The sequence below is a fragment of the Xyrauchen texanus genome, chromosome 9 (assembly GCF_025860055.1).
Source record: "Xyrauchen texanus isolate HMW12.3.18 chromosome 9, RBS_HiC_50CHRs, whole genome shotgun sequence".
In the NCBI taxonomy this organism is placed as follows: domain Eukaryota; kingdom Metazoa; phylum Chordata; class Actinopteri; order Cypriniformes; family Catostomidae; genus Xyrauchen; species Xyrauchen texanus.
The window spans coordinates 5,180,253-5,203,852 of NC_068284.1; the positions used below are offsets into that span (position 1 = coordinate 5,180,253).

At 38.8% G+C, this 23,600-nt stretch overlaps 2 protein-coding genes across 4 annotated transcripts; both read left to right on the forward strand.

Annotated features, from left to right (window-relative positions):
* Positions 1 to 303: 303 nt before the first annotated feature.
* LOC127649655 (insulin-like growth factor-binding protein 1) lies at positions 304 to 4,344 on the forward strand. Of its 2 annotated transcripts, none has more exons than XM_052134900.1 (4): positions 304 to 697; positions 1,054 to 1,196; positions 2,954 to 3,082; positions 3,375 to 4,344. In XM_052134900.1, exons 1-4 carry the CDS (start codon positions 364 to 366, stop codon positions 3,498 to 3,500), a joined length of 732 nt encoding a protein of 243 aa, XP_051990860.1. In that variant the 5' UTR covers positions 304 to 363; the 3' UTR covers positions 3,501 to 4,344. The 2 variants fall into 2 exon arrangements, with proteins under 2 accessions (XP_051990860.1, XP_051990861.1); XM_052134901.1 differs by having other exon boundaries at positions 304 to 565.
* Positions 4,345 to 19,485: 15,141 nt separating this feature from the next.
* LOC127649652 (uncharacterized) lies at positions 19,486 to 23,484 on the forward strand. 2 transcript variants are annotated; one of them, XM_052134894.1, is made up of 6 exons: positions 19,486 to 19,585; positions 20,009 to 20,040; positions 22,197 to 22,377; positions 22,473 to 22,575; positions 22,661 to 22,750; positions 22,857 to 23,484. In XM_052134894.1, exons 3-6 carry the CDS (start codon positions 22,197 to 22,199, stop codon positions 23,482 to 23,484), a joined length of 1,002 nt encoding a protein of 333 aa, XP_051990854.1. In that variant the 5' UTR covers positions 19,486 to 19,585; positions 20,009 to 20,040. The 2 variants fall into 2 exon arrangements, with proteins under 2 accessions (XP_051990854.1, XP_051990855.1); XM_052134895.1 differs by lacking the exon at positions 19,486 to 19,585 and having other exon boundaries at positions 19,881 to 20,040.
* Positions 23,485 to 23,600: the final 116 nt, after the last annotated feature.

Consider the following 23,600-nt stretch of genomic DNA (forward strand, 5'->3'; position numbering starts at 1 on the left):
CCTGCTGTGTGATGAAAAAAATGGTGGACAGTGTTTTTACAACTGTAAATGGCAGTATCAAGATCAAAGTTTTGAGTGGTGTAATTGGAAAAAATTGCTTGTTAGTCCACATTGCGGAAAAATCACTGTAGCACAATCCGTTCTAGAGTAAATATTGATGTCCACTACAAGTCTACGCAATCAGAGCAAACCTACAGGCTGAAAACAGAGGAATTATTACAGACACGGAGTATGTCAATAATTAACTTCTTTGAGGTCAAGTTACAGCATAAAAACCCAGCACACATCCACAAAGAACCAGAATTGACCAACACAAGATCAAAAATTCAGTTCTTCACTAAATAGCAGTTGTTTTCTTTGGCTATGCGAGGATTGTGTTTGTCGGTGATGTTCGTGAGCATCTTCTGGCCAGCGGAGCTTACACCTGTGGTTGGGCCAGAGCCCATCCGCTGTGCTCCATGCTCCCAGGACCAGCTCAGCGCCTGTCCCGTGGTGTCTTCGGACTGTCAGGAGGTCCTGAGAGAGCCGGGCTGCGGTTGCTGCTTCGCCTGTGCTCTGAAGAAAGGTGAGTCCTGTGGAATCTACACGGCTCATTGCAGCACTGGATTGCGCTGTATGCCAAGACCTGGTGACCCACGGCCGCTCCACGCTCTGACACGTGGACAAGCCGTCTGCACCGAAAATGATGAGACTGAAGGTGTGTGTCTATACAGCATTGATTTATTAGTGGAGCTTTGAACCATTGCAAATGGATGCTATCATAATCTTCTTTTTTCCTTGTTTTTCACTCAACAATATTCACATATAGCCTGTATGTACATTTATAGATCGTACTTGTTGTTAAGTGAAATGTTTTTATTTTGTCTGCCACATCTACTTGAATTTGTTGGCTGCATGTTGTTATCCATTTTGCATCTATGTGACTTTGTCGCCCACATTTACTTTGATAGTTTTTAAAGTTCTGCACCATGACTCCATGTTTTATTTCTCCTACAACACTGGGGAGGAATGTCTAAAATCAATATTGACTTTATCTCTGAAATCTCTCTGTAGATGACACAGATATCACATCTGAACAGGGCTCTTTGAATTATCTGCTGGGACTCAACAGACCGCTTAATCCACAGGACGCGGCAGAGGCACAAGAGAGCATCAAGGCCAAAGTGAATGCAATCCGAAAGAAACTGGTACAACAGGTACATCTAAAGCATCATGTGGCTATAAATTGTTACATTTCTGGGTCTGGGAATACCTTACTCGATACCTGAGATTTCTTAGCCTAATCTCTGGTCAAAGCTGTCACAGCTACTGTAGTTTAGGCAGATTTCCTTTCGCTTCCCACCAATTTTTTCAGTTCTGTGAACTAAATTGTTTAAAAAAATTCAAACTTAATTTTACATATAACAAAGGTAATCTGAGTAAACACAAAATACAGTTTTGAAATTATAATATTATTTATTGAAGCAAAAACGTTATCCAATACCAACTGGTCTGTGTGAAAATGTATTTACCCCCTTATTTACACATTTCCAAAATCTATGAAACTGCATTTATAATGGGATTCAGCTAGATTAGAAATGCCCAGGCCTGATTACTTCCAGTCCTGTTCAATCAAGTCAACACCTGAAAAGGACATTTCAGCAGTATGAAGTTAGATGAAAGGTTTCACCCAGTAGCACACTATGTCAAGGTGCAAAGAACCTGAGTGAGAGCCATTATCTCCAAATGGAGAAAACTTTGCACAGTAGTGAACCTTACCAGAAGTGGTCGACCTTCCAGAATTCCTACAAGAGCACAGAGATGACTCATCCAGGAAGTCACAAAAAAGTCAAGGACAATATCCAAGAAACTGCAGGCCTCACTCACGTCAATAAAGGTAGTGTGGTGGTGTGATATTGTGGGGGTGCTTTGCTGCTTCAGGGTGACTTGCAATAATTGATGGAAACATGAATTCTGCTCTCAACCAGAAAATCCTAAAGGAGAACGTCCCGTCATCAGTGCGTGAGTTGAAGATCAAGCGCAACTGGATTATGCAGCAAGACAATGATCCAAAGCACAGGAGTAACTCCACTCCAATTCAAATTTAGGAGTGGCCTAGTCAAAGTCCTGATTTGAACCCGATTGAGATGCTGTGGCAGGACCTTAAACAGGCAGTTCATGCTCCAACCCTCCAATGTGGCTGAAGTAAAGCAGTTCAGCAAAGAAGAGTGGGTCAAAATTCCACCACAGCGTTGTGAAAAACTGATCTCGAGTTATCAGAAGTGCTTGGTTGCAGTTGTTGGGTGGCACAATCAGCTATTAAGTTTAAGGGGGCAGTTAATATATATATATATATATATATATATATATATATATATATATATATATATATATATATATATATATATATATATATATATATTTGAAAACTGTACTTTGTGTTTTCTTAAGTTGCCTTTGTTTTAAGTCATATCTCATTTGAAGATCGAAAACTATTAAGTATAAAAAATAGAAGAATTCAGGAAGGGGCAAATAATTTTTCACATCACAAGTTTGGAAAATAAACTTTTAGTTTTGTAAAAAGTAAAGTTAGAATTAACGGCCTAGAAGTTAAAGTAGGTTTTTCAGACATTTTTAAATGCTGGAAAATCTAGGAAATTGCAATATTTGACTTGCCATGAGCCAAGGAATCAGAAGAAACAAGAATTTCATTTGGTCATTTGGTTCAAACGTTATTATCATAAAAATAAGTAATCTTTAAATTTATGGTGGCACTAGAAGGTTTGAGTAAGACTATTGCGACAAGGAATTCTCAGATTCTCCCTTACCAGTGTGCCAAATGTCACAACTTTTTACCATATGGATCTATGGGGCTGCCATAGAATCCATGTCAGAGGATGCAGATTAATAATAACCATAAGAAGAAAACATAGTTTTTGTTTTAGTTTTCTTACATTTTCCCTCTTTCATATAGGGTCCATGTCACACTGAATTGCATGCCTCTTTGGACATCATTACTGAATCACAGCAGATATTAGGCGAGAAATTCACAAATTTCTACCTCCCTAACTGTGACAAGCATGGGTTCTACAAGGCCAAACAGGTGGGTTTCCCTCTCCATCCAACTAAAGCAGCAAAATTAAGCTATAATTCTGTATGGAAATGAATTATTTAAAAAACTTTAACCCACAATTGTAACTCCGTTGTTGTTATGTTCAAATACAGTATGTTTTCAACAGTACATTACATTGATCTGGATAATCTGTTGTCCAGATAAACAGTTGCCTTCTTAGTATCTGGCACACTAACCCTAAAATGGTCATGTTTTCCTGTGCTGTGGGCCTTTTACGTTTATGTAGTACTATATCGTGACACTGTTTTTGCTGCTTTATCAGTGTGAGACGTCTCTGATTGGCCATCCGCCACGCTGTTGGTGTGTGTCTTCCTGGAATGGAAAGAGAATTCCAGGCAGTGATGATTTAACAGGAGATGCCCAGTGTCATCAAGAGGTCACGCACTGAAGCGCAAAGCTTTAACTGAGAGGACATTACCCTTAATTTATATTCCCTTTCATATACCTATACCTATTTATTCTTATATGTACATGGGTGTTACATGGTTTTAATATTTATAAAATAGCTTTTGACTGAATTCTACCAGATATTCCAGAATGACTTTGATTAATGAACCTCATAGATGAGTAGAAAATTGCTGCTTTTTGTTTTTACTAGCACAACGTTTTTTCATACTAAACTACTCCATTGCTGAAGACTGCATAACTGTATCTCCACCTAGGCAAGATCCAAATCTGGGTCATTGGATATTCAAATATAAAATCTTTACGCTCCACAATAACATTCAACTGTATAATATGTTTTACTTATCACATCTGTAGTTTAGTCAATAATTCTGCCTCAATCTTTGTTTGGAATGTCCACACTGATTCAGTATACATCAAGATAAAGCTGTACACACTTTAAATACAGTCTGGACACTATGATTCACTTGTTGTTTGTATTCTGTAAGTTCATTTATTTGGCTTTTATTTTATTTCACTTTGTTTTTTAAGCATCTGTCTACCTCTACAAGATTTTGTCACTGTCTTTTGGTCTGCTGAAATGTTTATATTTGTTCTATTAGGCGTTAAACCAGGGACGCTCTGTCCTTCTCCTAGAAATCTAGCTTGATTGTTAAAATATCCAATTATCTCAAGGATTCCTGGAATACATTTACATTTTGCCATTTAGATTGTTTTGACCGACTGCTGCTGTATTTATTCTGAAAACTATTATTTTATTGTATATAAGAAAAGTATGTATATAGTCTCAAATGTGTTTTTCAATAAAACTTACTTGAGCCTGTAAATGTCTTCTAATCCATCTGAAAAACAAAAGCTTAGAACTGTTCCATTTTGATCATTTGCATTGTTTTCAGCCCTCTTTGATCCAAAATATTCCCCCTTTGTTTAGCATTGCTATATACAGTTTAAGTTAGAAGTTTACATGCACCTTAGCCAAATACATTTAGAGAGTTGTAGTCCTTATGCCTCTCCCATTGTGCTGGCCAAAAAAAGGACTGTACGTTGCGTATGTGTTTAGACTACCGCCAGCTGAACGCAAAGTCCCGAAAAGACACTTTTCCTCTGCCGCGCATCGAGGAAACATTGGACTCATTGAGTGGGGCCCGTTGGTTTTCCACCATGGACCTCGCCAGTGGGTACAATCAGGTTCCTGTCATGGAGGAGGATAGACCCAAGGCTGCTTTTTGCACCACATTCGGCCTCTTTGAATGGAATCGTATACCGTTTGGGCTCTGCAATACCCCAAACACCTTCCAGCGGTTGATGGAGAGGTTGTTTGGGGATCAGCAGTGTCAGTCCCTGCTTTTGTATCTGGATGACATAGTGGTGTTTTCCTCCTCCGTGACCCAACATCTGAGCGGTTGGAGGTGGTTTTGAGTCGCCTGTAGCAAGAGGGGTTGAAGGCTAGACTAGCTAAATGCATGTTTTTCCAGCAGGAGGTAAGTTATCTGGGACATGTGATTTCTGCCAAAGGGGTGTCAACAGATCCAAGCAAGACGTAGGCAGTGACGTGATGGCAGTGCCCTACGGGGGTGGCAGAACTCCGGTCGTTCCTGGGGTTTGCCAGTTACTATAGACGGTTTGTAGAGGGTTTCGTCAAGTTGGCAGCCCCTCTGCACCGGCTGGTGGCTGAGATTGCCAATCGTAAGCCAAGGGCTCGAGCGCAGTCAAGTTTTGGTGCAACGTGGACGGAGCAGTGTCAGGTGAGCTTTGAGGGGTTGACGAGTAGGCTCACCTCTGACCCAGTATTGGCTTATGCTGACTTCTCCCTTCCCTTTATCTTGGAGGTAGATGCTATCCATGGAGGATTGGGAGCAGTTCTGTCCCAGGAACGGGGGAGTTGCGGCTCATAGCCTATGCAAGCCGTAGTCTTAGGCCCACGGAGCGCAATATGTCAAACTACAGCTCTATAAAGTTGGGATTTTTGGCACTTAAGTGGGCCATGACGGAGAAGTTTAGAGAAATATATATTTTTTAAATACATCTACAGGTACACCTCCAATTGACTCCAATTAGCCAATCAGAAGCTAATTGGCTGATTGCCTAAAGGCTTGACATTATTTTCTGGAATTCTCCAAGCTTCTTAAAGGCACAGTTAACTTAGTGTATGTAAACTTCTGATCCACTGGAATTGTGATATAGTCAATTAAAAGTAAAAAAAAAATCCTGTCTGTAAACAATCAGAAAAGCTTACCTTTGTAAATCCTTAATGGGGGGGTTGAATAATTTTGATTGCAACTGCATATACAGTGTATATATGTATATATAAATAATACTAATAATAAAATGTATAAATAAAATCAGAAAAGCTCAATAAAGCTCAGATTAGGCTAAAAAAAGGTATTTTTTTCCAGACGTCACGTAATGCCATGCAAGGATCAGACATGTGGACGGCGAGCTCTGCGCACTTTGCTAGTTTTAATACCTTTTATGATATAAACCGGTGAGATTCAATACACTGTACTATAACTGTTCTAGGAGAACAATATGACACAGAATTCAAAATCCTCGGGCTCTGGAGACATTAAAAGACATTTACGTGCTCAAGCTGACACCCCTGAGCGGGCTGCGAGCCAGGGATTTGATTTGTTCTGAGAGATGTTTGAACATGTCGGCAATGTTGACGAAGGTCGTTGCTGACTTGGGGGATCTTGCTGTGAAATTTACTGATGTAGTCACAAGAGTGGGGGATGTCGAGAAACGGATCGACTATCTGGAGTCATCGGAGAGGGGATTAGCTGCTAATCTGCTACTGACCAAGGTGGATTTGGTGCGTGTCTGGGAGAAGTTGGAGGACGTGGAAAACCATAGAGGGCAGAATAATGTCTGTATCGCGGGAGTCCTGGAGGAAATAAAGGGACAGAATATGGTGGAATTCATGGATGGGCTCTTTCCGAGTCTGCTCAACACAGCAGGCCATGAGCTGAAAATAAAGTGAGCTCAAAGGGCTCAGCGATCCCCTGAGGGAGACATGCCCCGATCTATTCTGGCCAAATTTCTGAGATCATCTGATAAAGATCTTGTGTTGCATGAGACGAGGAGTAAAGGAAGGCTTTCTTGGAAGAATCACAGCATTTTCTTGTTTCCAGACTTTACAAACTCTACAAGAGAGAAACTTGATCGATTCAAGGAATACATGAAACATTTACATCAACAAAAGTTCGATTTTGCACTAACATTCCCGGCCAAATTAAGAATAGATGCTAAGGATGGCCGTAAAACATTCACATGCCCACAGCAAGCGATAGCCTTCATAAAGTTCATAAAGTCATTTTGTGGTACTCGTATTGCAGCAGAGTGGTTCACTGAACCACTTGAGAGTTTGAGGAGCCTACAGGTTGTTGTTTTTTTTGGGCTCATGGCTGGAGTTTATTTTGTGGAGTATTTCTTGCAAAGTCATTGAAGTAAGTAATTTGCTTGTACTAATGTTGCAGTCTAGTGGACCTGCTCACTGAACTTTCGATTGACTGTTTGAAGAATCTGCGCATTCTTTTTGTGCTGGTTTCGCCTAGCGGCTGGAGTTTATTTTATAGAATAACACACATTCAGGACAGTTTTATGGATGAATCTACATGCTCTTTGTGTTTATTCTGCCTATTGGCTGGAGTTTGTTTTATAGATTAGATATAGATATTTTGCTGTGTAATTCTGTCTCACAAAATGTGTATAGAAAAGACTTGAGCAATCCGACGGCAAGGTTGTCGCGGGGGTTCTCGTAGGCATCCGTGGACTGTTTGAGTTTGGAGGGATGGACACCAGTTGACACCGTCGTGTGCGGGGTTAATGTGCACATTTTTTGCCTTAGGGAAGCTTAGGGTTTGATTTTTGCACTTATGTTGGAATATGGTCTTTAAAATCTTTTCTTTGACACAATCTATTATGAGTGGATTGTCACTCTTCACATGAAATGTTAATGGGTTGGTGCACCCCATAAAAAAGGTTATTTCTCTTAAGCGTAAGGAATATGATATAGTGTTTCTTCAAGAAATGCATATTTTTTTCTGCAGGATGCCGATACATTTGGAAATATATGGGGTGGGCATTTTTTTTATAGTGCAGGCTCGAGTAAGAGCAGAGGAGTCATAACTCTAAGTAAACATCTACAATTCAAATGTCTCAAACAGAGTCATTATTGTTTTAGCTGATATTCAGGGACAAAGTATTGTTTTGGCTAATATGCATGCACCTATTGTTGATGATCATGGCTTTTTTATAGATCTTGAAGGGATGTTGCAAGCCCTGGCAAACCTCATAATATAATATTGGTAGGCTCAGTCATTGATCATAGTGAAGCAAAAGTGTGCAAGCCCCTTGATGCTTCACAGGATGTGTAAATATCCTGGTCTTACAGATATTTGGAGACTTTTGAACCCACCTGGTAGGGACTTGAATTTCTTTTTATCAGTCCATAAAATTTACTCTAGAATAGATTTTTTATTTTATATCTAAGTCCCTCATTTCATCTGTCGTTGAATGGTCAATTGGAAACATTTTAGTCTCAGATCTGATATTAGAAACTTTGTGAAACCATTAGAACATCCTAAACTGTCGGCTGAGCAAAAACAATCTCTTGATTCAGAGGTAATCTTGGAGGAGCTTGATGAGGTAATTAAGGCATTGCCTACAGGCCAGGCTCTGGGGACAGAAGGCTTTGCCGCTGAATTTGTTAGATCTTATGCTACAGAACTGGCTCCAATCTTGATCAGATGGAATTATTAAAGAATGGAAAGCTTCCGCTAACCATGACACAAGCACAGATCAGTCTGATTCTTAAAAAGGAGTTAACGTCCAATTTCCCTGATCCATCTAGATGTTAAGATATTGTAAAAAAATGTGGCTAACCGATTAAGTAAAGTTATGACATCTCTTATACATACAGATCAGTTGGGGTATATTTGGGGCTGTAGCTCTTCTGATAACATTAGTCTTTTCATCAATATCATGTGGTCAGTGCCGAATGATCAGACTCCGGTCGCTGCCATCTCACTTGATGCCGAAAAGGCATTTGATATGGTAGAATGGGATAATCTTTTTAAGATTTTGGAAATGTACGGGTTCAGGAATACTTTTATTGGATGGATTAAGTTAGTTATATACACACGGTAGTGGCGGTACAAACAAATGGATTAATTTCAGATTATTGCACCCGGCAGGGTTGCCTTCTTTCCCCCTTATTTGTTCTGTCTTGCCCATTAGCAGCCGCGATAAGAAAGGATAATGATTTTCCAGGGGTGGTGACACAAACGCATAAGCATTTGCTTTAAACAGATGATATTTTATTATTTGTCTCTGGCGCCACTAGATCTATGCCTTGCCTCCACAGAATTATTAATTCCTTTTCTAATTTCTCAGGATACAATTTAATTTATCTAAATCTGAAACTTTGGCTCTGACAGTATACTGCCTGGTAAAAGCTTTTCAGCCGGGCTCCTTCCAGTGGCCCAAACAGGATTAAGTATTTGAGCATTTTATTCCCAGCAAATTTGTGTGATTTAGTTCGTTCATTTTGACCCTTTACTAAAAAGGTTTTCAAGTGATGTGGGCAGCTGGGCTTCATTACATTTATCTATGATTGGGAAGGCTAATGTTATTAAAATTAATTATATTCCAAAATTCTACCTGCTACAGTCTCTCCCTATAGATGTAACCCTCTCTTATTTCAAGCAATTTGATAGCTTAGCGAAGTCTTTCATTTGGAATGGTAAATGTCCCAGATTACATTTTAGTAAATTGCATAGGCCGATTGACAAAGGTGGGCTAGGCCTACCCAAGATATTGTTTTATTATTATGCATTCAGTCTCACACATTTGGCCCCTCTCTGGTTTTGTATTGAAAAGGAAATTCTTGCCCCTATTTCGCTATTGCAAAGCCTTTCTATTTGGGGACGTTGGGGATTGGGAGGGGGAAAGGCAATAATGGGGGTTAAATGTTGATTCTGTGAATATATGTTTTGCTTTTCTTTGTAGAAGCAATCCTCTTTTCATCTTCAGCTTTTTTACAGATGGGGTGATGTTTGCTTCCAGAATTTGCTGGTATTTAATTTAATCCATTCTTTCCTCTACCAGAGAAATGTTCCCTTGTGCCACCGGCATCAACACAAGTACAAAGCATGATCGATCCACCTGCGTGCCGCTGTTGGAGGTGTTCAGAAATACATATAAATATGAGAACACTCAAGATTACATGTTAAACATAAACTAATGTGACTATGTTATCAATTACTTCATGCCTTATTCTACAAGTAACATTTTACATGAGATTAGTAGAAAATAATCTGTTTGAATCACTCGATGATGATTTAAAGTAATAATGTATATGCAGTAGAAAATGCGTAATTTGTCTTGTTTACATTCTGAATTCATGGCGTTAATGCGCTAAAATGCTATACGCGGCGGCCATAATATGTGCTGATTACACTCTGTTGTTGTAATTAATGATGAGACTGATACTGCTGGAAAGATTGGTGTATAAAAGAGAGTTAATGATGACAGCCATACTATGGGCAGATGTGTTAATGGCTTTCAGCTGAAGATGGCACATAAGTGAATGGGCACTTAAGAGTATTTGAGTATATTTGATTCCTTTTGTAGACTAATTTAACAAACAAACTGCATGACATAATTTTGGAAAGGACTGCAGGACCTAAAGCCTGTTTTAGGTTATTTTAATTAGAACTACATATTTGGTTGCTTTAGCACACAAGGAACTATAGTTCCCCTTAGCCGTTTATATCAACTTTTTATCTTCTCCTCTGGGGGTAAGTACTTTTTGGGAGAAGAGGGACAGTGTGAGGTGCTGCAACCTATGATTGGTCAAACACGTAATTACAGTTACATTTACATTTATGCATTTGGCAGACACTTTTATCCAAAGTGACTTACAGTGCACTTATTACAGGGACAATCCCCCCGGAGCAACCTGGAGTTAATGCCTTGCTCAAGGACACAATGGTGGTAGCCGTGAGGATCAAACCAGTGACCTTCTGATTAACAGTTATGTGCTTTAGCCCACTACGCCACCATAGGTTGTTACTGCTACTCAGAGAATTGCAGTAGTTTCCAGTTCCGTTAATAGAAATTATCAAAATATCCAAAGATTATCACCTGATTCATATTTTATGTGTGTGCAAGGGTGAGCAGAACTGCTGCGTGAGCCTGCAGCTACACCCCACAGAGGTAGTAGGAATATGGTTAACTGATGGAGTAGGCAATGTCTGACAGCTGATATTATTTTTATTTTTTATATTAAAGATGGCTTTAGATATTTCATGCACAATTGTTTTGTTATTATCATTCAAATGGAGAGTACAATCAAAAGGCTAATCAATGATTTGACACAGATCGACTGGCCACCTATTGCGATTGGCCGATTTTCGTCTTAAATTTGTGATCAGCAATTGTGCCTAGATTTTGGGCAAATCTTTGTTTTAACTGCAACACAAACAAAATCACATACCGCTACAATAATGAATGAGCACTGGATGGGTGTGTCCCTAGATGTGGCTGTGTCCAGCAACGTGACAATGTTGAAAATGTGTTAACTGTATGCAAATGAAGAGCAACTTTCGGGAGCGACAACCAATACGAGAGAAGATGGTAGAGCTCACGTGATCCTAATATTTTAATAATAATAATATAAATTGTAAAGAAACAGTGCTGTTTAGACTCTCCATACACACAGGGCCGGTTCTAGACATTTGGAGGCCCTAGGCAAAATGTATGTTGGAGGCCCCCCGCCATGCCCTCCTCCCCTCCACCTTTCAGAATTCACGAGTTCACACTTACATCAAATTAAATAGAGTAAAGATTATGCGTATTTGGCATGCTGTCCAGGGGAGGGCTCCAGGCTCTGAATTTTGGCCAGACTTACACAGTATTACATTAGATTGCATTGTATTTTGGATTGTGTTGTTTACATGGGGGGCGGTGGAGGGATGCTGATAAACTGTCAATGAACAGAGCTAAGTCTGCAGTATATATACCTCTTATCTCGTTGATTATCTGAATGTGCTCCTCCCGAACTTTGTTAATAAAACATAATTTAATAAAAAAAGACTTGAAAACAAACATGATTCTTAACCATTTTATTTATACAAAACCTGTTATCAGTATTTTTATATTTTTACTTAAATGTGCATATTAATGTAACTTTAATTAAGGTAAACAAAAAAATCATCTGAAAAGTCATCTTTTTTTTTTTAGCAGTCAGGAAGTTTTTGCAGTAATTTGTTCAGTAATTTATTTATGGTAACTCACTAACCCACTATTTGGGATAATGAACATTTTTGTTTTTGATAGACTAAATATAGTCATATTAGGTATGTATTGTAGAGAAATACCTTATGATACACAAATCAGCTGCTAGTGGAAGTGAAAAGACAAGTTAATTTCAGTCAACTGTAATTGTGTGCTTATTCATATGCTTAAGATTGCATACTTATTTTCAATAAATATTGCAACAGTATTTATGATTGGAAAACGAAAAAAATGAAGTCTATTATGGTCTATAGTCTATTATGATAGACTAGAGCAGTTAATGTAGGCTAAACATCTGTGGTTTAGAAGATATACAGACTGTTTTAAAACATAATAAACAATGCTTTAGTATAGTGCGTTTGCTCTTTGACTGACAAACTTGACTTTTTCTGTAGTGTTTTATGAGTCAGCTCCTGACTAGGGCTGGAAATCGATTGTAGCTACATACGCTCGGATTCAAAGTGTCAGAAGCGAATTCAGTCCATCAACGGCGCCAGCTCTTTTGAACTGGAAATAACCGTCAAATGATCTATCTAAAAATGACGCTGATCGTTAGAATCAGTTTATTTTTTACAATACATTACAATCACTCAAAAATAGATGATACCTGAATCACGAGCTGCACTTTCTTTGCGTGCCTGCTTAGCCTTACGCTTAGCAGCCCCTGAAGGATGAGTTCAGCTCGAGCCATCAGATAAATTTGCAGAAAAGTTGGATTTTATTCATCTACAATCTCATCATTCATAAATTCAGAGGTTGGGAGTGACTCGCATGTAAACGGTGATATTAATCGGTTTAACTACAGGTGAATGACAATTGTTATATCCAATGGACAAACAGCATAGTATTTTGCTGCTCTTAATTGGTGGATAAGCATGTGTATGTTTTGGAGGCCCCGCCTCCAAGGCCGAGGCCCTAGGCAACTGCCTAGTTCGCCTATAGGTAGCGCCGGCCCTGCATACACACCACTAGCGACCTAACCGCCAACCACTGGCGACAGCGACAAAGTAGCTGGCAGTGTGAACACAGCTTAAGGGGAACTATAGTTCCTTGTGTGCTAAAGCAGCAAAAAAATTTAGTTCTAATTAAAAGAACACAAAACAGGTCCTGCAGTCCTTTCCAAAATTATGTCATGCAGTTTGTTTGTTAAAATAGTCTACAAAAGGAATCAAATATACTCAAATACTCTTAAGTGCCCATTCACTTATGTGCCACCTTCAGCTGAAAGCCATTAACACATCTGCCCATAGTATGGCTGTCATCATTAACTCTCTTTTATACACCAATCTTTGCAGTAGTATCAGCAAAGAGTATAGAAGCACAAGAGATGAAGGCTAATAGGACGTTCCATTGCAACATCTCCACGCAGCAGCAGAGCTACGCCTCCGCCATTTTGGACTGTGATCAGGGCTGCATTATAAAAGTACAAACAAAATTATCAATATTTTATCACCATATATTTAATGTCTCTACCGAAATAGCATGTGTTAAACAATTATATACTGATATATAGATATATAAAATACAATATAAATATTCATACAAATTATTTACTTATTAAATTTGTAAAAATAATCAAAAAATGTGTAAACCATTCATTCAGAATTTCATTTATTTAACAACAAAAATGAAAAACATGACATGATTTACTGATGACTTATTTTGAGGAATTTTCTAGAGCCGCTGAGAGCTTATCCCATCAAAGATGTATTCCTGAGATTCTGCACCCACCTTGCACACTTGTAAATTCATTCATTCATTTAACTTGTAGGCTACAGACCAGAGCCGGCCCAAGGCATAAGCGAACTAAACGGCTGCCAGGGGGCCCCCAAGAGCACATGAAATGACAGCTTGATTTTATTTTATTTTTTTGTGTGATTATACTGTCAATGGACAATGGTAATTATACAGAAACAAAATATTAAACACAATATTATGTTAACGGGCTGCAGGATGCAAGCACATTCAGACAGCAAAACAGCAATGTCACAAAAAAGGACATATCCTCTGGTGCAGAGAAAAGGAAAAAGAAGAAAACAGAAGAAGAGAAAAAACAGCAAGATAAAGGTATGTTAAGTAGCTAGGCTATGTTACGAGCTAAATATGTACTATTATGAAACTTACCTAGTAGCACTGTTGAAATATTTTGGAGGTGGGGCACACCCAACGTTGGTTGTGCTCCACCTGCCCCAAGTGCCAGTGCTACAGCTGATGATGAATTTCAACAATCCCAGATCATTATTAAACCATAATAAAACCATGCCTTTGTTTTTGACTGATAGTTGCATTACCTTCTAATATGACATTTAACATGGCTAGCTTTTATTATTATTATTTTCATCTTTCATCAGGTCCATCCTCTGCAGGCGAGGAGCACTTCCCAGCACGTGCATCCACTGATCCTATTGTTCCTTCCATGTCTGTTTCAACCTTAGCAGATGTGGCAAGTTAATAGCACAGCAGCCTTTGTATTTGCTCAGTTTACTGTAGAATATCCTGAGATTAATATTTCTAATTATAATTATTAATCTAATTTCCTTATAGGTCCTTCTGCTTCTGTGGTCATTGGGATCAATGTCACATTCACTCCCTTAGCAACTTCCAGCCTACACCATGGATCAGCAGCTCCTCCAGTTGACCCAGCTGAGTGGTCATCTATCCTGTCTGACTCAGAAAGGACTGATTTGGTAAGCAGAGGGCCACTGCCTATATAGGAAAACTTCACATTCCCTGAAAAACCTGATGGCCAAAGCTTCCACTACACTAATCCTACAGAAAATTAATTAATGGGGAAAAAATGTAAGTGGAGCTGGCTCACTTATTCAAAAATAAATGATGCAGTCTACAGCTTCTGCTGCAAATTGTTCTCTAGGAAGTCCACAAAACTGGTAACAGAGGGACAACAAGATTGAGTAAATATAGGTGTGCTACTGTTACAATTAAAACCATAGAAAGGTAAAATTGGAATGTTGTAAGCAACACAGCTACAACTAATAAAATTGATAAGGGGTTTGTTATATTTATAGTGTGCGAATAATCAAACATTGACAATATTCAATCATATTGGCGGCACCGACTGGCCCCCAAATCAAATTTATGGCCCCATAAAGGCTTGGGCCGGCCATGCTACAGACAGCCTATAGCCAGTATACATTTTTTAAGACTGATTTTGTACGTTTGGATTGGGTACTGTAAGTTATCATTCTTTACCACCTTAGGCTATAACAAAGTGGTGTCCGCCCACCATAGCATGTCTTACAGACAATAATACGTTATCAATTAATTAAATTCGGCCACTGTATTTAACCCCATTCATACTTGGAGGAATATCCATATAAATAATTTCTACACGTTTTTGAATAATTACCTGTAAGGGTCTTTAGGGAAATGGTGAAAGGCAAGACTATGCTTACTATCGAACTGATAGTTGTTGCAGTTCATTGATGAACATAACTTTCTGTTGTTTTTCGACTTCGCTTTCGAGCTCATGGTGTCGGTAGGATTTACGCTCTGCGCCATCAAGCGGCGCTTGTTAAAAAAGCACCAGAGCTTCGTCTCTTGTGCTTCTATACTCTTTGGTATCAGTCTCATCATTAATTACAACAAAAGAGTGTAATCGGCACATATTATGGCCGCGTATAGCATGTAGCAGACATAGTTGGCCCACATCTGGCGTGAAGCTGGCACAGGTGGCATTCAGTCGGCACTGGCGTGCGGCATGTGAACCGAACATGGCCCAGGTGTGGCAGAGGTGGCACTGGCTTTAATGTGGCAAACAACATGTGGGCCAGTTACTGACGAAAGTATTTGGCCCAAATACCTCTGGGCCACATATGTGTGGCCGGTCTTGACCCACAGTCAAATGAGATAAGTAAATAAATGTAGTCAAATTGTTTTAGCAAAAAACTAAAGATCTAACCAAGTGAATACATTTTATATTTAGTATGTATGTATACACACACTAATTATGGATAAATTAACAGTTAAAGGAAATTTTATTTATAAACAAATTTATGAAAATACTTATTTTAAACAAATGTTTGTTTCAATACAATATGTAACAATAACAATATTCAATACAAAACAATGAGAGGCACAAACAATGGCTTCTGAGGTCATTAGTCTCTCTGTGTCAGTGGCAGATGCACAATAATGAAGAATGTCTGATAAAGTAACTCATAGGGGCCCTTGTCACTCGGACATAAAGTGTCCAGGTGGTTGGGTCGGATGATATACTGCCACATCGTCGTTGTCTTCCTCCTCCTCAAAGTGCCCTCATCATCACTGAAAGACTGGCACAACATCTCCTCGTTCATAGAAGAACCGAGCAGACAGCTGCAAAATAAATACTACTTAGAGAGTAATTTTGAGTCAAAATCAAGCCCACTTTAAGTTACTTGTAAAGGAAAACAGTAACAGTTTATACATCGTAAATATGTAATTAGTGGAAAAATTGCATTATAAGTAATGGTGGTACAATATTTTTTCTTAATCAGATCAAATAAAATTCGGACAGCCCTACAAAATGGCGAGCTCTCTATATAGTGCACTAGAGTAGAGTAGGGAGTGATTTCGGACACAGCGTCTGCTGATTGGTCAACATGATGACGTCACCGACTGTGACGTACCTGTGTCTCCGTCACCGGAGTCCTCCAACAGTCAAGACTGACTGTGCTGGCCACACAAGACTGCCAACGCTCGTGAGTGGTAAGTGAAATACTTTAGTTAATTTTATATCAGGTACAGCATACTTTTACCGTTTTTTGACAGTAAATTGGCAGTTAGCTTACAAATATACAGTACAGTCGGGAATTGCTGAAGTGCCAATTAACGTAATTTTATAACCTAAGGCTAACGTCAACAATCTACATTAGCTACATTCACGAGAGGATGTTAAGCTAAACTGTTTTTCTGTTAAATATTAATGTTAACACCAGTTAATGTTATCCATTTCAAATCAGTCGCAATTCGCCTTCACATAAATGAACTACCGTACCGGTTAACGTATAGATTCATCCGTAAAACCATGATATGCATTTGACCGTTGGTTCGCGCGTGCATTTTAACCGCCGCTTTCATGACCCTATCATTTTGTGCCAGTATGGCGCCAACCGCGGCACGATATGTCCGTATTGTGGTGCTGGCGAACCAACCCGAGGACTGTTCTAGTGTTAACACTAGAACTACACGGTACTTCTAACTACCCGGTACCGAGGCAGTCCTTTTGACTGTTTTAAAATGTTGAAATGTAATAGCTATGCTAACACTAGAACTACCGGAGTTCTATAACTACTAGAATGGCCATAGCGGTCATTCTGACCGTTCATACTAGACTTTACCAAATGTCATTTTTTCATGTCCTATTTACATTCGAAACTTCTATTGAGGTTTTAGAATGAAGCTTCTAATGTTTGTCGTAATGTTTTATGACCCTAAAAATTGTAAAAATCCTCAATTAGAATAAAATAGAATAATATGGATTAAATGGAGCACGGAGCGCCAAGTGAATGCAGATATGCCTGTAATATATAATAGTGCAAGCCTATACAAATATATATATATATATATGATATAGCCTATACAAATATATATATATATATAAAAACTTGCTGGCATGCATCTTCCTGGGCAATCTAGCAGCTGCAAAAAAAGTTAATGCACATTTTCACATTCATTAGAATAAAAAGGTAATGTCCTGATGATTATTATTACATATCCTAACAGTATTTATACCCATTTATTCTTAGAATTTCAGGGTTTCCCGCAGAAAATGTGTTAGTTAAGGTGGTGTGGTGGTGGTGGGGTGACAAATACTGAAACTTGAGTCATATCTTTTTAATGATGTATTAGTTTGTCAAGGTAATAACATTACATCTAATAGTCCGTCAACTGTTAGATGTACAAAGAAGCCCGCAATTTTAGCCTGGGTTTTTCGGTCCATCTTTGCTTTTTTTAATTTACTGAAGGCTACAAATTATATTATATTCATTATCAATATGTACACATTCATTATTATAAAATGTCATAATTATTCTCTCTAGGCCAATTCAATTAAGATTATGAGAAATGATTGACATTGCACTCTTTAGCAGTAGCACTTGTGCAATTCTACATATCCCTTTTCCTTAGTTCCGTGGTTCTCCAATTTTTTAGAGTGCCGTACCCCTCTTCCACTTAGACTGCAGTCACACCTTTTCCATTAAGGGACAATATTTGCTCCCTTTATTCAATTTTCCCATTTCATTTTTTACCTTTGTAATACCTTTTAAAAAATAAATAATGCCTTAAATAAAACAATGTTCAATAAATAGGCAATGTTAAAATCGTTTAATATTAATAAAAGTATTATATAAATATAAATATATATAAATAATATACTTTTATATAATAAAAAATATTATATAAAAGTATATTAAAATCGCCAGTAGGTGGCGGTAACTCATTCTCTTTATGTGTGAGTCATCGAGTCATTCATTGAATCTCACGATTCGTTCAAAGCCACAGATTTCATTGCAAAATAGAGCAATAAGCCTGACTATACTGTTTTAAATGTAGTAAATCACTTAATGTTACCCTTTGGTTTTGTTTTTAACTGTTGTATAAAATAAATGTCACATTTGAAATCGTGTGGATATTCGGGAAACATTGCATCAACATTAAAAACACTGCTGGGATATCAGCCTGCATTTTGTTCGCACAAACAGCGCAAGCGGCTCGTGACAGAACACAGGCCGACTGAATGACACTTCAATTTAAGTTGACAATCTCAAATGAAGATTGCTGAACTCCAGCTCGTCTGTGTTTTCAGATCATCCGCGCTTCTTGCGCAGAGAGCGCGCGCGCATGATTGCCAGATACTATTGAAAAGACCGGGTAGAAAACATGTTCTTTTAACAGAAAAGCTCTGATTTGGGGTTTAAATTATTGAATTCTGGCATTAAACTGAAACGTTCCCACTTCAGACGACAAACTACGCTTGGCTACTATCTTGTTCTGCAATTCACTTGCCTAGTAACCATAGTAACGGTGCGCACGCTTTCGCGCTTTCTGCTATGACGTGGAGTGCGGGATGCACTCAACGTTGCATGAATTTTTAATTAGCCTGCATTAGTAACAGTTAATTTTGTTATGGTATGAACTTAATTCTAGTAAAGGCAAAAAATATATAATACCTTTGTAACGAAATCCAAGACTTTGTATACCAAATCCAAGGCCTTAATTTGAGATTATATTTCATTGCTTTTAAGATCCTGCGGGTACCCTGATTAATGTGTCTTGTCCCCTCACAATGACAGTAAATTAATTATTAGGCTACATTACATCAGTCACGTCACATAGTGGACTATTTTCAGTTAAAAATGGCGAAAATAGACAAAAGTTTATTAATTTGCCTGATTATTTTTGTGATTCGTTTAACATTTATGAACTAAAAAAAAATGTCAAATAGCAAATTTTTAGTTTAGCAACTTACATCTTATCTCGCACTTGACTGACCGTAAACTGAAGCGCGTCGAGTCGCTCCTTTAATGTCGAGTCGCTCTGCTAAAATTCGCGCTGTGAACATAAAGCCCGCCTACTTTGATTTGATTGGTCATCTCAAATATTCTGACATTGACGAGCAGTGACAGACCAATGAGGCTCAGATGAACACACACACACACATGCTCGGCGCCGCTGCGGAAGAACGCGCTGATAACAAGACTGAAGCGAACATGAAGGCTTATCACATATTTAAAGATGGAAAGGGAGAAAACAGGACAGAGTAACACGGTGAATATCGCTCATATATTTTTTTTTGACGACGTAGTTAAGGCGGCAGGCGTGTGTTGCTTAGGCGGCTGCCTTAGTTTCAAAGTGCTGCGGGAAACCCTGAATTTATATTAATTATTGAAATGATATGCAAATAATTTTTGACCAGTCAGAATGACTGTTATGGCCGTTCTAGTAGTTCTAGAATTGTGGTAGTTCTAGTGTTAAAAAACAGTGAATCAGCTAACATATCCGACCGGTTTAGGGGTGCAGAATAGCAAGGCAGTGTGGCAATTTTTAAAATGAATATAACAGCTTAGCCAACATCCAAAAAAAAAGCCAAAAAGAGTGTATTGTCATTGACATTTCATTCTTATTTAGAACGATGAAAATTATATTTTTAGATTTAATAAATGTCTAATTTATTTATATTCTTTGTTTCAGGTTGAAGGACAAAATACTTGAGTAAAGCCAAGGTATGGAAAAGACTTGGATGTACAATGATAGGAGCAATGCACATAGAAGGGCATTAAAGAGAGTCAGGGTATTGATTGAAAATGAGCAGGATAGGGGAGAGACTGGAAATTTTGCATCAAGTTTTTGTGTTCATGATTCAGAGGAATCTGAGATGCAAATTAGTGATGAAGAAAGTGATCACGATCTTAATGTTGAGGATGATGAATATGTAGGGATAGATCCGCCTGATCTTGGAGAACAGTGTAGTGAGAATGATGGCAATCTGTGGAGCTCTCTGGCAGATTGGGCAGTTCACTTTGGCATTTCTCTCCTGGCTCTATCAGGCTTCTCAGCATTCTAAAAATCTACCATGGGTTTCTGCCAAAGGATGGACGAACATTGCTAAAAACAAAAACAAGCTATAACATTAAAAATGTAGCTGGCGGCGTTTTCCATTACTTTGGAATTCTGAATTCTGTTGGGAAAATCCTAGATGAAGTGTGGGCTACTGTTCCAGACAGACATGCCTTTAAGCTTCAGCTGAATTTTGATGGTCTGCCTCTTTTCAAGAGTACAAGTACACAGTTTTGGCCGATTCTCGGTATGTTGCAAGGATACACTAAGAAACCAGTGTTGATTGGACTTTTTGTGGTACTTCAAAGCCAAAGTCATTGGTTGAGTATCTTCACAATCTGGTCGAAGAATTGAAAATGTTGAAAAGTGGGTTTATATTCAAACAGAAAACCTTTTTTTTGAATGTTGTTTCTGTTGTGTGTGATACCCCAGCCCGAGCCTTTATCAGAGGTGTGAAGTCACATACTGCATACCATGGATGTGACAAATGTCACCAAACAGGTGTACTGAAAATCTCATCGAATGACATTTCCTGAAGTCAATGCAAGGCTAGAACTGATGAGAGTTTTAGACAAGGAACAAATGAAGAACATCATGTCCAGCACTCGCCTCTTGCAGATGTTGGCATTGACATGGTCGCCTGTTTCCCATTCGATTATATGCATCTTGTTTGTCTTGGTGTAATGAGGCGACTGTTAGATTTGTGGATCAGCGCCCTGGCCCCCTGCGTTGTCGCATTTCATCTGGCCAAGTTTCTGTTGTTTCAGATAGACTTCTTGCACTGAGAAATTACATTCCAAGTGAGTTTGCACGAAAGCCACGGGCACTGGCTGAACGGTGTAGGTGGAAAGCCACCGAACTACGGCAGTTCTTGTTTTACACGGGTCCAGTTGTGCTGAGGGATATACTAAAGCCTCAGGTTTATGACAACTTTATGCTTCTGTCACTGGGTGTGTACATTTTGTCAAGTCCAAAATATTGTATGGACATGAATGAACTTGCTAACGCCCTGTTAGTTGCATTTGTTGAGCACTTTGGCCAGCTGTATGGTGAAGAGTTTTTGGTCTATAATATACATGGTTTGGTGCATCTCAGTGAGGATGTCAAAATTCATGGAAATTTAGATCTTATATCAGCCTTCCCCTATGAAAACTTCCTGGGAAAACTTAAGCGATTGGTTCGGGGGCCATGCAGTCCTATATCTCAGGTGATACGCAGATTATCAGAGATGGAAAATGTCAGCTGCAGTCCTGGTGTAAAAGAGGCAGTTCCAAAATTGGATAAAGAGCATGTGAATGGGCCACTGCCAGAAGGCTTCTCACAAGAAGTTCATCAGTTTAAAATGCTTACTATTAATGATATTATTGTGAAGCCCAAAGAGGGAGATGGTTGTGTGAAAATTGATAACAAGTTGGTCTCAGTCCAAAACATTGTTGAAGATGAAGGAATTGTGTACATTGTGGGAAATGAATATAAACAGGTGGAACATTTCTTTCAATACCCAATTGACTCAAAAGAGTTGGGAATTTATGTGGTTTCAAACCTTTCCACTAATGTGAAGTGTTTCGTGGTTGAGGAGAAGCTGCAGAAGTATGTGAGATTACCATTCCAAAATAAATGTTTTGTTGTTCCACTTCTGCATTCAGATAAATAAAGCAGGAATGAGTCCTAAAACCTGTAAATAAGTTAGCATTTTTGCACCTACATTTCTGTTGTCTCAAAGTCAACTGAATGGGTTAGTGTTTTGTTCTCCATAACCCTGAATTTGCTCTTGTATTTTAGTTGGCTAAGAAATATTTTTTTTTTCATTGTGTCTTGTCAGATGTTTCATATTGTTGTGTTTGACAATACAAATGAGGTTGAAGTTGTGCCTTCAGTCTGGATAAAAAATGGGGAGTGCATGTGGCCTTCAAATAAAATTGATGTTGCAAAAGCGGTAAAATTCCAAGAATGTCCTAGAGAGGGATGGAAGCCCCATAAGGCCAGAATTATCTTCACGTCACGTAAGTTGAAGTCTATCATCATTAAAATGAACCAACAGCATGTAATGTATTACTTTAAATATTGTTGTTGTATTTTGATTTATTTTTTCCTCCAGATGACTACAATGAAGCTCGTCTCAGACTACCTGAAGCTGTCCTTCACACTGACCTTGGAAGTGATGGAGGGGAGTCGCCAGTTAAATGTAAAAGAAGAAGAATGTAAGCATTTTATGGTTGGTTCTTTTTTGTATTAATCTGTGGTGGAAAATATTATATTGACTGAATTTATCATAAATGTTGTTAGACGCAAGAACATACTTTTTCCTGGAGAGGAAGACGACGATGATGACCATGAGATAAAAGGATCCTCGAAAGTAAAGAAGTCGAGAACTGAGTAAGAAGCTTCAACCTTTTTCAAATATATTATTTCATAGCAAAAAGTGCAATGATATATTTTTATCTCTGACAAACTGCCTAATGCTCCAAAAATCAACATGCAGTGCAAAACTCCTGCGTCAAACACTCCTAACCTCCACTCAAGTGACCACAGTACTCCTGAACTTCACCCAAGTAACCACAGTACTCCTGAACTCAACCCAAGTAACCACAGTACACCTGAACTCAACCCAAGTAACCACAGTACACCTGAACTCCACCCAAGTAACCACAGTACTCCTGAACTCCACCCAAGTAACCACAGTACACCTGAACTCAACCCAAGTAACCACAGTACACCTGAACTCCACCCAAGTGACCACAGTACTCCTGAACTCCACCCAAGTAACCACAGTACACCTGAACTCAACCCAAGTAACCACAGTACACCTGAACTCAACCCAAGTAACCACAGTACACCTGAACTCCACCCAAGTAATCACAGTACTCCTAAACTCCACCCAAGTGACTGGAACAGTCCTGACCTCTACCCAAGTGACTGGAACAGTCCTGTCCTCCATCCAAAAAGCTGGAGCAGTCCTACGCTGCACCAAAGTCAGTACTTCAACACTGGCAAGTTTTCTCCAAGCAGCAGTGAGACCCGTGCACCGAGGCACACCAGCAGTGACACATGTGCACCGAGGCACACCAGCAGTGATCACAGTTCTCTTCACAACCTGGAGGAACAACTGAAAAGCAGCCCTGACCTTCAGAAACAGTTGGTGAGTTGGATTATCATATTGTGAAAGTTCAGTTTTTTGCTAAAATCCATCTTCAATGGTGAAATACTTCTTTGTTACTTATTAAAG